Genomic DNA, 19,687 nt, shown 5'->3' on the forward strand with positions numbered 1-19,687 from the left:
GAGATGTGAAGATTTGCAGAGTACCTACAGAGGCTAACATCGCAGATCCCTTGACCAAGGCTTTGACACAGAGGAAGCATGATGGTCACACTAGGTCTTTAGGCCTTAGAGCCTATACTGATTGGCACTAGTGCTAGTGGGAGATTGTTAGTTAGAGCCCTAGAGCCAATCATTTTGATGATTGTATGGACTCATGTATATCATATTCTTGTATATTAATAAAGACATTTGTTTGGTTATTATACTTATTTGTATTAGTGCCAAATAGACTAAGTATAATAGCATCCTTGAGTAGAAGGTTCATACCTATATCAATCGATTAGTTGAATCGATAGTGAGATGATATAGGGAACACTACTCTTAATCATTCCTAGTCAAGTATTAACATTCAGGGACAATGTTAATGCGATGAGACTAACATGTAGGTCAACTCGATGACTTGATCTCACAAGTCATGGATATAGAGATATCAAGTTGACACATGGGTATGCATTAGAGAATGTATACTGAATGACCCGCAATGAGAAAGTATCATGGATCGTTATATGAGTGTCATATACTTTCTCATGTGGCTATTAGTATGACTACTAGTCCTTGGACCTGAAGTCACCTTGGTTCCTTACATAAGGAGTTGCATACTTTGGCTTCGTCAAACGTCACCCATAACTGGGTGGACTGTAAAGGCAATTACTGGTTGGGTAACAAATTATGCGGAGGGATGTGAGTAATGTAGATGGGATCTATCCCTCCTATATGACGGGAGTGACATCATTATTCTTGATAGACTGAGACCACTAAGTGCATGACCATGCTCAAATGAGTCAATATGAGATATTGAGCTCATTTGATTAGAGTGAGTCTACTTGGAGTTCAAGATTTAGATTGATTAGAGGATGACATGGTCTATTCCTCACATTGATCAATCTAGATGTCTAGGATAGAAGGACAATGTCATATATTTTGTGAGGAGTCACAATTGGTAGTCACAAGGTGATGTCGGATCTCGATATTCTTGTAACTTGGGTAGTAATGATGTGTTGCTAGATACCGCTCATTACTTATGCTCCTAAATGAGTTTAGGGCATTACCAACGTTACAAGAACCTATAGGGTCACACACTAAGGACAATTAGATGGAGATTTGGTTCATATGATGAACCAAGAGGATTAGATTCATTTGATGAATCATATTGGATTAAGAGTAATCCAAATTAGGCTAATTGAGTTGGACTCAAGTTGATTCATGTATTTAATGAGTCTAATTTAGATTATGACTCATTAAATCAACTTAATTTAATGAATTAGATTCATTATATTAAGTTGGCTTGAATCATATGGTTGGATTAGATCAACCATGAGAGAGATTTGATCAAGTTTGACTTGATTTGAGAGGAAGAGAAAAAAAAGTCATGTTTGACTTGACTTTTTGCCACATCACTAGTGAGTTGGCAAGATGTGGACCAATAGAATTGCTCCACATCATCAATGTGTGCCACCTCATGGAGGTTACAAGCCTCCATAGCATTTAATGTGGCCGACCCACATTAAATGAGGAGGTTACACTTGTTGCCATGTCATTTAGTGAGGTGGCAAGATGTGGACCAATAGTGTTGATCCACATCATCCTAGAGTGCCACCTCATGGGGGTTACAACTCTTAATGGTCTCCACATTAATTGGAATTAATGTGGAGAGTTACACCTCCAAGATGTGGCCGGCCACTCTAGTGGGGAATGAAAAATATTCATTTTTCATTCAAGTGTGATTAAGTCATCTTCTTCCTCTAGAGCTCTCTCTTCTCCCTCTCCTCCTCTCTTGGCCGAACAATACAAGGTGCTAGCACACCTTTGTTTGGTCTTCTCCATCAAGGATTGTTCGTGTGGATACTTCTAGAGGACCGTACACTTGACGGTCTAGAGATCCGGCACCTTGGACGAGCGGGAACGCGAAGGGCTTCGCTACAAGGGTAATGATCTTAACTTTAGTGTAGATCTAAAGTTTTTACAAACTCGTACAAGAAAAAGGTTTTTCGAAAAGTTTTGTTTACGAATCTTTGCACGAGATCCATGGCTTTGGGTGACTCGGGGTTTCCGCGACGCGAAAAATCGGTTTTCGCGGCCCGACGAACCCAACATTTTAGTACTAAAATTACACAAAAATCCTTGACTCCAAGCTTGGCCCATCACCCTCATTGCACGTTTATACCGTGCACATCATCTCGTTCGTTGTTGCTGATAGTTATGCAACTTAGGTTCGTGTCTTTTACAAGGTTTTTGATTGATTTCCAACTTTAGGTAGCAAAATTCTAAGCATGTTTTCCGCATTGAGGTCAAACAATTAGAGTTCATTATTTCTTATATATAGTAGATCAAATAATTAGGTCATTGAAGAAAATGTTTGAGGAATATGAAGAGTTTTTTTTTATTCCTTTCTATAGCTTAAAAGTTAGGTTTATTAATTGATAAGAACTTCTTGTTGAAAGAATCTTGAATGGAAACTATAAAGAAATAGGCACATGACAAGATGTTTCAGATTTGGATGGATATGACTTATATCAATAACTTAAAATCATACAACATATTGTACCAAAGGAAACAAAAACAGTAAGGCTGCGTTTGGTAGCCTGTAATCTACCTTGTAATGTAATCCAGATTACATTACAAAGTCTGTAATGTATTGACTATAAGATATTATTTATTTTTTTTTGTAAAAAATGAATTTTTCCTCAAATCCATTCATTGCATATAAGATATTATTGACTATTCCGGTGACTATTGCATCTACAGAATAAAGTTTTTCTAAATTGAAATTGTTGAAATCTTATTTGAGATCAACTATAATCCAAACATGATTAAATGAGTAGCTATGATTTTGATTAAGATTGAGTTTTAAAAAAAAACTAATTATGAAAAAATAATTAATATTTTATAAATAGCATATAAGAAAAATAGTTTTTTATAATTAATTGTAATAGTTCTTTTTTATTTTTTAATATAATGACGTTGATTATTAACGTATAATCTAATTGTTTTATTATTATAAATGTCAGTTGGTTCTATTAATGAAATTATTTTTATAATATTAATTTTATTATTTTTATATTAACATAAAAGGCGTATTGTTTTTTATAGACCCTTTAAGGTCTAAGGCCCACCCAGACATAACTTGCTTATTTTTTTTATTAGACCCTTTAGGGTACGTTTGATTCAAATTATCATATATAATTTTAGTTATGTGATTATCAAGTAATCACATGATCAAGGCTATGAGAAATAAAACATAACCAAATATTGTTTGGTTCAACCTAGGTAATGCAAAAAAAACTTATTTGTTTGAAGATTTCAATGAATAACTTAGTTTAATATTTACTATATCATGCTTAGTTATATACAAAACCAACTACATATATTATTATTATTATTATTAAACTCTACGTTTTCCATTTTATATTTTTCATGTTTTTTTAGTTTTATGTGTATTTTTAATTTTTTTTTAAAAAAATATTTTTTTTACATTTTTAATTTTTTTAATGTTTTTTCTATTTTTTATATATTTGTTCTATTTTTTACATTTTTTTCTATTTTTTATTTTTCCCCCATTTTCCCATTTTTTTTAAATGTTGTTTCTATTTTTATTTTTATTTTTATTTTTTAAATTTTTTAAAATTTTTTATTTTATTTTTATATTTTTTCTTTTTATCACTTTTTTCTTCGAAGGTATTTTGGGTAAAAAAAAATTCATTAATCTTGGAATAAAAAAAGACTTCAGTTTTTCGATTCCGGTTGCATGCCCCTTTTACTGATATGTCAAGTATGGAATATTACTCAGAAATCATGGATTACCTAAATCAAATAGGGTTTTCGTTGATGACTTTGGATGGATAACTAAGGTTATCAAGGATAATCTCCAATCAAACACACCATTAAGATGGGTCCACTCCGACTATAACTTCTATTTGTTGGAACCCCAAGGTTGTTTTGGTGTGATCAACAAGTTAAGTTAGGTCCTGCGTTGTTTCTAACCTTGTGTCTAAGTGTGCAGGAGCTTAGGAGCACATGTACTCGAGCGGAAGACGCAGCTAGCGAGAAGGACGACACGCTGTGCGTCCGAGGGACGAGGTGCTGCGGAAGAGTACCGTGGACGAGAAGGAAAGTCTGGCAGGCGGAAGATTGCTCGGGCAAGAGAGAGGCGGCTAAGCGAAGGTCGGCACGGGGTGCGGCCAGGGGCCAATCGGCGGATGAGTACCACGGTGGGCGAGAAGGAACAGCGCAATTAGGGACGAAGCCGGAGGAAGCACGCTCGAGAAGACCGGAAGATGGGTTGGGTGAGCCCTATTCGGATGGCGAGATCACCCAAGCAAAGCGGAGCCGAAGCAGAAAGACCCGGACGAGAGGATCGAGATGAGTCAACCGGAGTCGAAAAGTCAACTTATGTTGACCTTAGGGCTCCGGGCGCCGGAACCCTTCGGGCGCCCGGAATCGACTTTTCAACAAGATCGAGTTTTGACTCGATCCGGCCGTTGGGGATAAAATTTATCCCCAGCGCCGGAACCCTTCCAGGCGCCCTGACCAAGACTATAAATATAGCCTTGGTCCGGAAGCCAACAACTCATTGTAAATCCATTGCTTGCACACTCTCTTTTAGTCTAAGCTTTTGTTTTCTGCGAGGCTTCTCCGCCCGAAGGAGTTTTATTGAGCTTAATCTTCCTTGGATTAACAACCACATCGGTTGTAACCAAGTAAATCTTTTGTGCCTCGCTTTTCTTTATGCTTTTAATTTATCTGCTTAACTTAATTATGCAAGTGTTAGCCTAAAGAGTTCGAGGAGGGTTTGTTTTCCTTTTTGTGTTAGCAGGATATCCAACAACCCCCTCCTAGCCGGCCCAACGGTCCTACACTATTTTTTAATGACTTTTTTTCGGCATTCAATTAAAGTTCATTCAAATCTAAACCCATAAACATGTCATAATAGCATTTGATTTCCATTGCAAAAGATTAATATTAAACCTCAAGATAACAACTTATAAAGTCCTATGAATTAATACAATTGGTATTTATATAAATATTTAATATAATATATTTTAAGATCAATTTTTAAGGGATATAAAAAATATACATAATCACATCCATATAAACAACCATTGAGAAATGTCCACATAATTTATCTTCTTACATAATTTATGGGTCTATCTGATGTCTCCAACTGTTCGAATATCAATTTCCAATAATAACCGTAATTTTAAACCTATAAATCCAACTTCGTCATGTGACCTACTATACCACATCACTGCCACGTTAAAAGTAAAAATTCCACAACTTTTATAAACCTCTCCTTACAATCATAAACCCAACAAACAACTTTATATCGATCCCACCACATAATTATATATATTTTCTATTTACTATCTTAATATTCATTTATATACTATCATAAATATATATTTATAATATATATATTAATTAATTTATTAATAATATATTTTAGTTTTATTTAATAATTTTTAATAAATAATTCATTTAATACTTTTAAATTTTCAATAAATTTGTTTACGAACAAAATAATTTCATAAAAATATTATTGAAAATTTAATAATTTGTAACATTAACAAATAAATCATTACAGTGGTATCATAAAATAAAACATAACATAATTAAAATAAAATTAATTAATAATTAACTTATTGCCCACTAATCACATTCATAACGTGTCTAGACGTGTTTAACCAAGTTGGTTTGAAGCTGGTGATGCACTTCTCTATCATGTAGCTGGCTATAATTCTGGAGATACTCTCGGAATTCTTGGGTAGAGCCCATGACTATTCGTGCCTGAAGAGGAGAGTCTTCATCTGACCAATTAATTAATGCATCTCTTTCATCCTCAATAATCATGTTGTGCAAAATAATGCACGTATACATGATGTCCCTTAAGTCATTTTTGTACCAAGATCGTGCATGCCCTTTAATTATTGTCCAACAAGCTTGGAGCACTCCAAATGCTCGCTCCACATCCTTTCTTATAGCCTCCTATCTCTCCTTGAATTTTTTTCCGCTTGGGATCCTCGTGACACGGAAAGTCCTTCACGAACGTAGCCCATTTAAGATATATACCATCTGTCAGATAGTATCCTTTTGTATGTGCCGTTTACTGTGAAATTAACATCCAGAGCATTTCCCTATAGGACGACGTTAAATAATAGTGATTCGTTAAGAATATTTATATCATTACGCGACCTTGCGACGCCAAAAAGCATGTCATTTCCCCAAGTATGCAGATGCGACAACTTCAAGAATTATTGTTGAGATGCCATAATCGCCTCTAGTAAACTGGTCTTTCCAAGCGACGGGGCAATTCCTCCACTCTCAATACATGCAATCAAGGTTGTCCAACATTTCAGGAAAGTTGTGTCTCTACTCATGCATTTGAAGCAAGCGTTGAGTGTCAGCAGCATTGGGTCTTCGCAAGTATCGTGCCCCAAACACATCGATCATACGTCGACAGAAGCTAATCAAGCAATCAAGGGCAGTTCTCTCACTCATCCGTACATACTCATCCAGAGAGTCGGCGGGGGATGCATATGTCAATTGACGAATAGCCGTCGTGCATTTTTGAAATGGTGACAAACCTTTCCTTCCAATTGCGTCTCTCCTCCACTAAAAATACTCTGAATGATCTGTCAAGACATCGACTATGCAAACAAATAACTCTCTTCGCATGTGAAATCGTCGTCGAAAGACTTCAACGTGAAATATTGGAACATCCGAGAAGTAATCTCGGACAAGGCGAACATGCCTGTCTTCACGATCCCGATCCACATATCTCTGATTTGTAGCTCTTTGAGAACTTCGAGTTTCTTGACGTCTCTACTCTTCCTGCTAAAGTAGCGTAATCATCATTCGATTAACATCATCTTCCGCATCTTCCCACATGTCATTTCTCCAAAATTAATGGACATTTTGAATATAATTGAAGTTTTAAGTAGTTCAAATAAGAAATACAATGGAATGGAGAATCATAACTTCCACATTGATATATATAGACTAATTTGTGACAGCTAGTTTATAATGACTATTTTACAACGACTACTTTATAACGACTATTTTACAATGGTAATTTTATAACGACTATTTTATAACAACTTTTTTTATTTAAAAAACTCATAAAGACCAACATAAGTAAGAAAACTTACAAATCAATGAATCATAAAGTACAACATAAATTAAAAAAATATAAACGTCAACAAACGACAAAGACCAACATAAATTTAAAAATATTAACGTCCACAAATGACAAATCTATTGTAGGTCACGTCTCTTTGTAATTTCTTTAACTATTTTCATATGCCAATGAAGTTGTGGCTCTGTCATTCCACTCGTATCTTTCATAATCAAATCATAGTCCTTTTGCTTTAGCTCGAGTTCCTTAAGCGCCAATTTTTTCTTTTGATATTGTTGCATTTGTTCCCATTTCACATTGAAATCTTCGTCTTCTATAACTTTGGCTTTATTCTTTCTTTTTGCCTTCTGTTGCCCTATTGGAGGTGAGCGAATTCCAGAGTCACCATTAGTATCCGAATTGGTTGAAGAAGTATGTGCTCTTGATTCGGAAGGCCTCGTCTTCTTGTTAGCATGATGACCAAGAGAATAGGGAGCCCATTTCTCACACTCTGTTATAATCTTCCATACATGTTCATACTTGAAAGCCTTATTCTTATGTACCTTTTTCCACATATTATGTGTAGCGGCTAAAACATCAGCATCACTTTCACCACTAGCCTGATTGTTGAAGAAATTTTTGTACTATCTTGAGAACTTACTAATATCAGGTATAACTTGATAGTAATGTCACTTTATCGATGGCCATTCTCTTGTTGTCGTACTCGCAGGCCGATTATCATTATAGTAAGTGGTGGTACGTTGCCAAAAATGTTTATTCTTTTGTGCATTATCAACTTTTGGGTCATTGGTAATAGTTCCCCAAGCTCTTGCAAGACACTTCTCCTCCTCGGTTGTCCACATCACCTTACCTCTATTACAAGGGACATTCATTTCTTTGTCCTCCTCCTCATCATCCTCGAGGTTAATATTTTTCTATCTTAGGTGTTGTCGAATGTGGTGGAAATTGAGAGCGTAACATTAAAATTGATGTTGGGGGCTCTCTATCAGATCCAAATCCTCCCAAACTCACCTGTCGAGATTCATTCGACGACATGCTCGATGGTGATGGAGTAGTAAATATTTGAGGAGGTGACATAATCAGATGGAAACATGAAAAACGGAGCATGAGGAACAAAATTCGAACATGTGGGAGCATTTTGTGAAAATTGAGTTGCATAAGTAAATTGAGATGGATGAAGGTTGGGAAGAAAACATGATTGAGAATTTTGAGAGTTTGAATTTCCCTTTATATTTGGAGAACCAAATAAATTGTTGAATGAATTATTAAATTTTTTAACTATTTTGAATAAGGAGATAGAAATATTGTAGTGGAGAAATTGTAGAGAAAGTTTTAAATAGTGAGTAGGGAAATGAAAAATATTATGCTATTTATAAGTCAAAAAATTTGTTGTTAAAAAAAAGTAATGTGAAATGACCGTTTCTAACCGTTGTGTGAAAAAATTAACCGTTGCCAACCGTTGTCAAAATTGTCCGTTACATTAAATTTTCTATTTTTTTAAAAAAAAAAAAAAAAATTTGGCTCACATCCACTATATGTGAGACCCATGCCCACAATTTTTTATTTTTTATTTTATTTTTAAAGAATCCTGAACCCAGCATCCAACGGGTTTATAAAAACTATATCATTTGCAATGTCATTGGGTTTACAAAACCCAACTTTTTGGGTTTGGTAAACCCAGCGTTGCTGTTACCTTTAATTTCTCCGCAGTTTCCTGGGACGACTTCAGTCATCGGTCTTCTCCAAGTCAATTCACGGCCTGTATTTAAATTTTGAGCCACCGGCCGTCGGTGGGAATGAGATCGTCCAGTGCAAGCATGGAAAAGATGTTAACGTCATCGAGTGATCATCCCCGGTCGACGAAATGGTCACCGCAGGGCAGCCTCGCTCGCTTTCTGGCCGCCGCCGTCCTCGTCTTCCTCGTTTTCCACTCCGCCGGCATCGCCTACCGCGCGCGCCACGACCCGTCGGAGCTAGCCTTCATCGTGTTCGCCTACTCGGACTTGGCGTTGCTATTCGCCTGCCTCAAGAGGTTCGAGAGAATGGGCCCCGACGGCGCGTCGGAAGCCAGGGAGCGGCTGAAGGCGGCTGTCTGGGCCTCGTCGGCGGCGCTGAACCTCGCGTTCGCCTGGCGAGTGGCGAGGGTGATGCCCACGGTGCTAGCGGTGGCTGTCTGGATGATGGCTATGATTGTCGTCATCGGAGGGTTCTACGGGCTGTTTATAAGCCCAGCTGACGCCGGCGGCAAGGCGGACTGCAGCCGTGGGTACTCTACGGTCGAGAACAGAGAGCTGGAACCTGAGGAGAAGACCTAAGCTTAGTTGACTTCCGTCACCGTATCCAAAATAAAATTATGCGGACTAAATTGGCTAAAGCAGATATCGAACTGTCCGTGATATGTATATACATATATTTGTCTGCGTTTGAGCGAGTTGTGTGTGTTTGAAAATCGTCCGTGGACAAATTTATATGCGTGAATATTATGTGCCGATATATTTTTCTGTTTTTTTATTCGAAGAAATAAATGAAGATGAATCTGGCCAAATTATTTTTCAAAAACATTGCGTTTTCATTAAATCATCCTAAAATTAACACAAAAAATATAAATCATAAATGATTATTAATTTTTAAAATAATGACTAATTCAATTTTACTAAGATTTAATATAAATTTCATGATAATATTTTATGTGTTAACCACTAAATTGTCCGAGAAAAAAAAATATACATAACCAAAGAAAGATCAGGACGATCAAAATAGATTGTTTCTTATGATACTGACAATAAAAATAAGTAAAAAATATTTCCTTATTAAACGGATTGGATGGACCGATTGAACCGGGACCGGGGACCTCACTCGGTCCATTAAACCCATATGGTCCATTAAAACCCACTTGTTCGAATCGGTCTATCAGACCTAATTAGCAGGTCTTGCGGGTTCCGGTTCTCGTTCCGCTCCGGCTCCTTCGCGCAACAGCGGCCAACAGCGGGGAATCCCGGCGCCGGGTGCTGCCTCGGAAGACGTGGGCTGTGGAGGTTGAGAAACTAGAAGCTGCGCTGTGAGTTGTGTATGCGGGTGAGATAGATTGTGCCGTGCGTGCTTGTGTTCTTTTGTCGGCGGAGAGAGAGATCAGGACGGTGGGTGGAGTTGGAGTGAACAGGAGTGTCCTAGCACGGAGATGGAGGTAATTATTCCGTTGGACTGGGCGCATGCAGCGGAGAGCATAGTTTCCGCTTCTTTTCCTCCGCCTGTGGTCTTCGTGTGCGGGCCTAAGAATAGCGGCAAGTCTACCTTCTCCCGCTACCTCCTCAATGCCCTCTTGCCAAGGTGCCCACTTCTTTTCATTCTTTTGACTCTTGAGAAAAAGGGTTATTTCCCCCCTAGGATTCATCTTACTTTCTCTTAAAGCTTTAAGATTGAATGTTACTGGGAATGTTTGATCGCAGGTATGGGAGAGTTGGTTATTTGGATACAGATGTGGGACAACCTGATTTCTCTCCTCCTGGATGTGTCTCTCTCACTCTTATTAAGGAAACTATTTCAGGTATCAATATTCCTCATCCAACTTCCTTTTTATATTATGGATTTTTTTCTCAAATTAAAGGTAATGAAGCAGCACGTTATTTCTTTGTTTGTAGATTTGATGAATCCATGCATTAGAGAAACTGAAAGGTATGCATTTAATTTGACTATGGTTGCTTAGTCTGATACTCGTAACATGAGTCGGTTGACTACTCAAAGTTCATTTATTGGCGCTTTTTTTTTTTTTAAGTTTCAGTGATTTATTAATTTAGCTTTAAGAGCTAATTCAAATATCTTATTCCAATCATTTCAAGGACAAAAACAAATTAGAGATACAAATGTTTTTTATTTTAACTAAAAAATTATCATCTAAAAGCATCTAGTAACATCAAAGGCTTTAGCTGTTCAATGAAAATATTGCAACCTTCAAAGTTTTTACAATCAAGGCCGGAAGGCCCTCAATTAAGTAATGACTTAATTCAATGTGTTACTTGTGGTTTTTTTTCATGATGAAGAAACACCTTCTTTGTTCATGTTATTCACTTGTTCTATATCTGAGGCTGGAAATAGTTTATTGATTCCTAAGATGGAGATATCTCAAACTAATTATGAGCAACTTCTACATAGTTATAAAACAATGTTGGAATTTAGTCATACTAGATTTTGTCCCTGTCAAGGCCACAAGTCTAACTTATTGGATACCATCATCTCATATGGGGGATGTGAGCCTCAATCTAATGGCGGTTCCACTTCTGCAAGCAATAATTTCTAATTAGAACATGCGATGGACTAATCCTTTTATTACTTGTTTGGCGCTCATCATGCCTATGACAAACCTTGCTCTAATACCAAAATATAACAATCTGCCCAAATGAAAGAAATGGGTCATTAACTTGATCGTCTCAATATTTGGTCCAAAATGCTTAAATCTAACTATAGTACACTCATCTAAGTCTTATAAACCCACTCGCTAGTCTACAACTTCTCATTTTAACAAAATAGTGTATAAAGTCATTCAAAAGTTGATGTGATTTTATTTTTTATTGAAAATTTTATACAACACAATAATTCATAAAATTTCAGGTTTTTCTACTTGGGCGACATCTCCTCAAAGAGTAATCCGGAAGCATATCTGGATTTTACGTTAAGATTATATGATTACTTTATCAAGCAGTATCATCAGCTGGATGAACCCAATGATCCTGGAAATACAGTGTTGCCTTTGATTATTAACACTCCTGGATGGGTGAAAGGTATATTTTTGAAATATTTGCTGTTACTTGATATTTTTTTCTCTTTTCAAGTAGCAAAATAAGTGTTTTTATTCTGAAAATAGCGACTTATTTTGTTGGCTGGGAACTCTTCATTGATCTTTGTTGTATGCAGGCACTGGCTTTGATCTCTTGGTTGAAATGTTAAGATATATATCTCCTACTCTAGTTGTTCAGATACACATTTCACTTCAGAGTAAAAATCTACCAGTTGGGACATTCTGGTTGGATGCAAACCAGCAGGAACTTCATAAAGTTCCTATACTTGTTCTTGATTCAGCACGTCGAAATATTAAAAATGAATCGTGAGTTTTCATCATTCACAATTGACTTACTCTTTATGTCTGCTGAAACTACTTCGTGTACACATTGATGTCCAAATGTTTAGCAAATAGAAGATTATTTGTCATTTCTGGACTTAGCTACATTTTTTGTCTGTATTTGATTTTGAAATCGATTATTAATCTAGTTATGCTTTCTACCAAGTTTTAGGTATACACCAGGCTATAGCTTGAGTTGGTGTGCTATAGAGCTGGACAACTTCACCTGTAAGGCTTTAACAGTGCCAAATTTTCTTTTTTTCCTGCAGTATATTAGTTCAGAAAGATGCTCGCCATATGCGAGACCAGCGTCTTTTTGGCTATTTCAAGCAATGCTTCCCCAACAACCTGAATATTCTGACTAATAAAGCGCTTGCTCGTGCTCTGGCTGCTGTTTCTCCATATGTGGTTCCTTTTTCAAAAGTAAAGGTCATTCATCTTCATTGTCAGGTTAGTAAAGCATTAGGTGATTTAACTAAACTTATACTTAAGATTGGTTTAACATGTTGTCTTGAGTTTCATATGCATGCTCTTTCCTAATCATTTGTGTGACCCCAATATATCTCAAGCTGTGTCAGTTTTTTGTTTGAGCTATGATTTACAGCCTTCCCTTGTTTTTCCTTATGGCATTTCATTTATATTGTTCTTGTGAAGAAGAGATCCATCAACCATTTTGTAAATGTGCAACTTCATTAATGATTTTGTGTCATCCTCTTAATTCCGGGTACAGATCCTCTGGACAGCAAAGTGCAGTCCAGAGGATGGACCACATCACTCATAGGTGGAATTTCATGGACCCCACCTATTATACAGGTGGGATCCATGAAATCCCACCTATAAACGACCCCTGGTCCAGGAACGGACCAGGGGTTGTGGTCCAAAGGATCCTGGGTGCTTAATTCCTAATAACCAATGATTTTATGTTGCATGTATACAAACTTCAGCAGGTATCAGACAAACATGTATCTTGTTTTTCCAATATTTAATCCTGAAGCTAAGTAGCTAATAAACTGAATAATCAACTTGTTTATAACCCATAAACATGTGTAATCTATCTTCATTTCCTTATATGCTGTCTTTTTCTTTTTTTTTGTAGGTTCCAAGTAGTGAAATATTTCACAGTCTTAATGCTACAATTGTTGGCCTGGCTGTCAGTTCGGATGTGCCTGCAAAATCCAAGTCTAAGATACCTCCATGTGTGGGACTTGGTAATAAGCTGCTCTGCTTGTCTTATTTCTCTCATTTTCCTGCCTCTCAGTTACTTATCAGGACTACATGCAAAGTCGTGTTGGCAACATTTATTTTCTCAACAGCAAGCATATAAAATTTTTACATTATTTTATCTATTACTGAAAATTGTCAACACTTGTGCTATTGCACCAGTAAGTGTTGGATAATATTTTCCAGCGTCCATTTCCATCACTAATCAAAGCACTGGAAAATTAACTTTTCAACATTTTTGAAGACACTATAGAAGTCAAATATTAAACATTTTTTGTAGTATGGCTGAGCAAGTTATGTAGACAATTTTGCCCTTATCATGCTTATAGAACAAAATGGAGGAATATTTGCTGCATATCATTTGTAATTCTTATTCATGAACATAAACAGCAAAGATTGGCACACCGTCAGAGAGCAATTGCACATGTGAACAATATCAAGAAGAAAGGATGTGCACGCTAGCACAAAATGGTTTGCATTTGTCATATCTGGTGCAACCTCACAACAATATTCATTAAATACACCTTTAAATGAGGCAATGGAGCAAGCGATGAACATAATATGCATTAGGTTTTTCTTACAACTATTAAGCTACCTGCTACTCTTTTCCTAGTTGAGCCCTTCCATGATTTAAATTGTTCCTAGATCATGACATGCCTTACATTGTTCCTAGATCATGATTTAAATTGTTCTTACAACCATTTAACTTTTCCTGTATCCATAACATTGGTCATATCTTTACATTATTTCTACTCCCAAACAAGCCTATAAGGTTACAGTTTCAACACAAAGGGTCTTCTCCAAGCTTTATTACCATTCTCAAGCTTGAAATTTCACATGGCTGTACGTTTAATCCATTAAGTCCATTATGTAAACTTGATACCTCAATCTACAAAATACACGAGGAATCCTATATGCTCCATGCAAATCATTTATTAAATAAAAACTCGTAACTTAGTGCGCTTTGCCAAATATTGTCACACATGGTTGTAAAGGGGCAAGCTAATTTTCCAATACTTAGTGCAACATTCTCATCACTGGATTCAGGTGATGATAGAATATCCTGTAGACTTGCTGAACTGAAGCTTTTATGCACAAACCTTTCCTAAATCACAAGGGAGACTTGCGCATTATGGCTTCCTTCTTGTAAAAATGATGATGATATCCGATTTTAAAAAATAACAGATGAGTATGCATCTTTTTGGTTTATTTAACTGAAATTGTTAGCACAGAGAGAAATAGAATAGACAACAAATTTTATGGATTTTGGTCTCATTGAAATTGTCTGCACTAGTGCTTGTTGCGATTGACAGAAAATACAGAAGAGCCAAAAGTTGGAATTCTAGTACTATGTTTTTATGAAGTATTATTCAAATTCTGCTTCGCTTTATAACTTGTTTCGTGTTCTTGGAAGAAAGGAAACCATTTTTATTGGTGATGATTCACTGTGATGATCTCGTACTTGTTTGATATTAAAATTTTTGTTTATTTAACAACTGATATCTCTGCTAGACTGCTACATTCTTTTGGTATTCTGCAACAACCAAGTCTTATCCCACTTGATATTATGCACATAACCATCAAATTCCATGTTGTAGGCAGACCATTATAACAGATTTTCTTTTCATTATCTTTGATTAAATTTAGTTTCTCACATAAAAAGGGGCACTTGGTGCACGAAGCTCCCGCCAATACAAGGTCCCGGGTCTATTGTATGCAACCTCACCGTACTTTACAGGAGGCTGTTTCCGAGACTCGAACCCATTACCTCCAGGCCACACGGTAGCAAATTTAGTTTCTCGCGTCCAGATTTATTATATTAAATAAATGTGATCGAATCACACCTAATATTCTTCTAGTGGGAAGAATATGCTAGAAAATTAGCGAAATATTTATTTGAAAAGTAATCATGAGCAATATCTCAAATGCTTCATGGCTCTATACTAAATTTCTGCATTTTACACAATTTCCAATTTTAAAAGGAATCTTCAATCTGTATCTTTATATAGGCAACTTTAAGGAATTTGTTGGAATTTCAATGGACTATGGTTTCTGTTTTGTGATTAACCTATAAATTGATTGATCAGGTATTGTGCGAGCTATCGATGTGATCAAAGGTCTTTTGTATGTTATTACACCCGTTCCCTTTTGCATTCTACAAAAGGTTGATCTTCTTCTACAGGGCTTTATTGAAATCCCTTCAGGTTTCTTGCGGGTGAGTATAATTTGTATCAAGGTAGATATTTACTTACATACTCTTGGTGTGTGTGTGTGTGTATAAATATATATATATATATATATATATATATATATATATATATATATATATATATATATATATATATATATATATATATATATATTCCATGACGTCCCTAATTTCCCTATAAGTTGGTTGCTTTGACCAAGTCTACATAGTATTTGTGAGCAAGTCCATGAACATCCCTCTTCTTGATTGTACATTTTGATTCTTGCTTACCAATTTACTAAACAAATTGCTTCTGGTACTTGCTAGCACATACATGGAGCTAAGAAAACACTCTATTTTACATCTTTTTCCTTGGTAATTTTATCTCCTTTGATAGTCTAAGAAAAGCTTGCAGTCAACCTTATCGCGATAATGACACAGTGCTTATGCTCAATGCTGAAACTTATTAGCTCAAAATAAACTCTGATTGTATGTTAATGGTTCGTTGATCAACTTTAATTGTCGCAACCTTTTCAGGTGCATGGATGTGCATCCCCATACATGGCTACAAATGTGCTCCACAAATTTTTGAATGAGAATTTGTAAGAAGTGGAACACTGGTTTGATTGCATGAAGAGCTACATACATGATGGTTTCTACTCATGGTATCATAATGTTTTTCTCTGCATGTTTTATTTAACTCTATTAATCTCCACAAAAGTGACAAGAATGACACAAATGAAGTACATGGAAGATGGAAGACGTCTTTGACTGTCTTAGCATCTTGCATTGAGCATGCTTTTTTATGGTTTCACCACAAAGTTTTCTTGTGAACCACCTCAGCTTATTTCTTTAAAAAAAAAAAAAAAATCTTGCAGCATCAAAATTGCTACTAAAATTATTACACACAAGGAATCACATTATTCTTTTTTGCATTTTGTTAAGGTTATGCTTTCTTCTGTGGTGCTTTTGGTTCACGGGAGTTGAAGAGATATAACTGCAATGCATTTGAATTTTAATCAGGAATACCTATGCTGTCAAAATTTTTATTCTTGGTTAACTAGGAATTAATGAGTAGGTATTTCTATCCTTATCTCCAAAATACTTTTTCTGATCGATCAGAATTACCACCTAACCCCCCAAACCTTGTGATCCCTATGGGGAACACTAATGGTAAGTTTATTTGGGGGAGCAGAAAGCAAAATTAAGAAAAAGTTTCTGGAAAAGTTTTCACCCTAAAAAAAAATACTTTTTTAAAATTTTTAGAGGGAAGAGAAACATAATCTATCAACAAATAGTTTTGGAACCAAAATTGATCACCTCAAAATCGGATGGAAAGCAATGGATGGAAAAAAAATGACACACCATATATAAAAAAATGACTCATGTACTATTTTTAACTCACAAAATTATACCATGTATCTAAAAAATGGCGCATGTATCTTTTTTTATTTACAAAATTACGTCGCATGTATTCACTTTCCTCTAAAGGTTTTCTTCACCTTTTCTCTTCTCTTCCTCCGAGGATTACTTTCCCTTCCTCATCCGTGCTTTGGAGTAAACAGAGCATAAATATGAGAAACCCTATGCCAAATGCGATCTCTTCCTCTTGAACTCTCTTACATGTGCATTGTTCCTTGCTTCAAACCCTATACCAAGAAACACTATTGTCACTCTCGATGTCTTAAACCCTATGAAGAACTCTTCCTTGTGGTCTATTCCTTCCAAAACTGCCATGCCCTCCATGCTTGTTGCTCCTCTTTTCAAACCCTATGGTCATTGCTACCAACATTGAACTTGACTTGCTTCACATGAAGAACCCTACACCCAAAGACCACCATCTCAGTCCATTTTTTATGTTGTTAACATGCCTGCATTTGTCCTATGGCCACTTAGGGTCAAGCCAAGCTAAGGCTATCACATCTGTTCATGATGTATGCTTTGCAGCACTGGATGGATAGATATTGCTTTGCTTGTATTTAGTCCATTATTCGTTCTACAGTCCTGTATGTGGGAAAGTCCACATGCCCCTTGGCAGCATCGTTAGTGCATTTCTGATGGTATCCATTGCTTCAGGAATTGTATGGAGATTCCATGCTGTTGAAAGTATCCATTGTTGCCTTGTTTGATTAATTGAAGTCTCTCTACACTAGTGATCTTTGCCATGTACGCTTGTGATCTTTGCCTTGGTCATGTTGCAGCTGCTCTGAAGCTTGCTTTCAGAGCAGCTGCGAATGAACTGGGGTTTGAAATACTAGTTTTTGTATGTTGGTGGCTTTGATAATATTTTTATTTGGAATTGAATTGTATAGGATTTTCAGATCTTTGCTATTAGAATAACTACAAGTCAATGACTAATAAAAACTAGTTTTCCCAATCTATGACTACTAGTTTCTCAAACCAGTTTGCTAATACTGAACTTGTTTCACAACGAAGACCTTTCATAAATAGCAAGGAAAATAAAACCTGATTTTTCAAGAACACGGGGAACAATAGAACTTAAAAACAATCACATGTACCTGTCAATTTTTTAAAGTCAAACTGAAAAGGGCTTGTCTACCCCTTTGTGAGATTGCAATATGGTATCTTGGATTTTAGAAATCATCTTAATTGTGTTATGTTAGAGTACAATGGATATAAAATTATTTCTTCAATTTGCAGACTCCTTTTTGACGATTAAAGCTAGAAGGTTATAGTTCAATCTTCTATCTCTAAAGTGCTCAAATAGAATTTTTTTGGAAATCTACACAATGTCATGTTTGATTATATAGCTTCGAAAAACTACAACATTCAAGCTGTTTGGACCAGGATATTCAACTTTCCGAGCATCTTTATAGCCCTCAGAACCACATTGAAAGATGCAACCAAATTTACAAGTTCTGTAGATTATCTGTATGCACCATTAGTTGATAGGGGTGCAGTATCAATCCCTCTCAGTTCAGAAACGTGACTTGTAAAAGTATTTGTGATAGAATCCAACTATGCTACTAGATCATTCCCAATATGCAGTTGCTTTATGTCAGATCTGCTTTTTATCTTTTGTGGGAATTTGTAATTGTTTTATTCAGATGTACTCTTAATCTTCCTGAGTTTAAATTTCCAAAAAAGTAACATTGTTTGTTCAAGTGTTGACCGTTCACTTAGTGGCTATCAAATTCAAAAACCCTTCTATGTGTTTCCACTTGTTCCCAAATTTAATTGGATCATGGTTGTTTGAAAAACAGTCGCATGCCTTTAAAAGGATTGGCTTGTCGAATTTGACAGAATAGCTTCCATGTTCTTGAAGATACATTCCAATCTAGTGCTAATAAAGGTACTGCCCAACTTGGTATTAGATGATTGAATTTGCCCATTTCACCACCTAAAATGGCCTCCTTGAAAGGACAGTTCCTCGATATTGATTGATATTATTATCTAGTTGTTTCATCTAATAAAAATGATTAATTAATGCTTTGTACATATTATGATGATGATATGATATAAGTTTGATTTTTCGCCTTTTCTCTATTAATTGGAAAAAAAAAGTAAAATAATTGTTTGTTTGTTTAATATGCTGATTTGTCTATTTCCTTTGCTTGTTCAAGCCATGAAATTGTATTTGATTATTATTTGTATAGTTTAGACTTTAGAGGTCAATATTTTAATTGCTATATTATAGGCAATTGTTTCATATTTTACTTCATTAATGTTTTTTTTTACAAAATAATGTTTCTAATAATCCTTGCTCTTTGCAAGTTTAGGACTGCAATGGATAGAAGTATGCCCGTATTAGAGCTTAGCTAGAATGAGAGGGAGTTTGCTCTACAGATAACGATGGCAATGGCTTTTCAAGTGCAATTGATAACAAGATCTGTCCTTTACTAACATATTTTAGAGGTTGAATTGATTATGAAAGAATTGTATATGGAACTTTTGCTGTACGTTTGTCTATGTTAGATTTTTAGCTTATTTTTAATTCATAGATGTCAATCTTATATTTAGTTAATGCCTGTTT

At 35.8% G+C, this 19,687-nt stretch overlaps 1 protein-coding gene across 4 annotated transcripts; it reads left to right on the forward strand.

The window, feature by feature from the left end:
* The first annotated feature begins 10,072 nt into the window (after positions 1-10,072).
* On the forward strand, positions 10,073-19,648 carry LOC121986942 (polynucleotide 5'-hydroxyl-kinase NOL9-like). 4 transcript variants are annotated; one of them, XM_042540873.1, is made up of 10 exons: positions 10,073-10,498; positions 10,618-10,715; positions 10,810-10,843; positions 11,777-11,946; positions 12,080-12,269; positions 12,554-12,734; positions 13,381-13,492; positions 15,593-15,720; positions 16,231-16,358; positions 19,429-19,648. In XM_042540873.1, exons 1-9 carry the CDS (start codon positions 10,350-10,352, stop codon positions 16,297-16,299), a joined length of 1,131 nt encoding a protein of 376 aa, XP_042396807.1. In that variant the 5' UTR covers positions 10,073-10,349; the 3' UTR covers positions 16,300-16,358; positions 19,429-19,648. The 4 variants fall into 4 exon arrangements, with proteins under 4 accessions (XP_042396807.1, XP_042396802.1, XP_042396821.1 ...); XM_042540868.1 differs by having other exon boundaries at positions 19,434-19,648; XM_042540887.1 differs by lacking the exon at positions 19,429-19,648 and adding an exon at positions 18,502-19,341.
* Positions 19,649-19,687: the final 39 nt, after the last annotated feature.

Source organism: Zingiber officinale, chromosome 1B (genome assembly GCF_018446385.1).
Source record: "Zingiber officinale cultivar Zhangliang chromosome 1B, Zo_v1.1, whole genome shotgun sequence".
Classification (NCBI taxonomy): domain Eukaryota; kingdom Viridiplantae; phylum Streptophyta; class Magnoliopsida; order Zingiberales; family Zingiberaceae; genus Zingiber; species Zingiber officinale.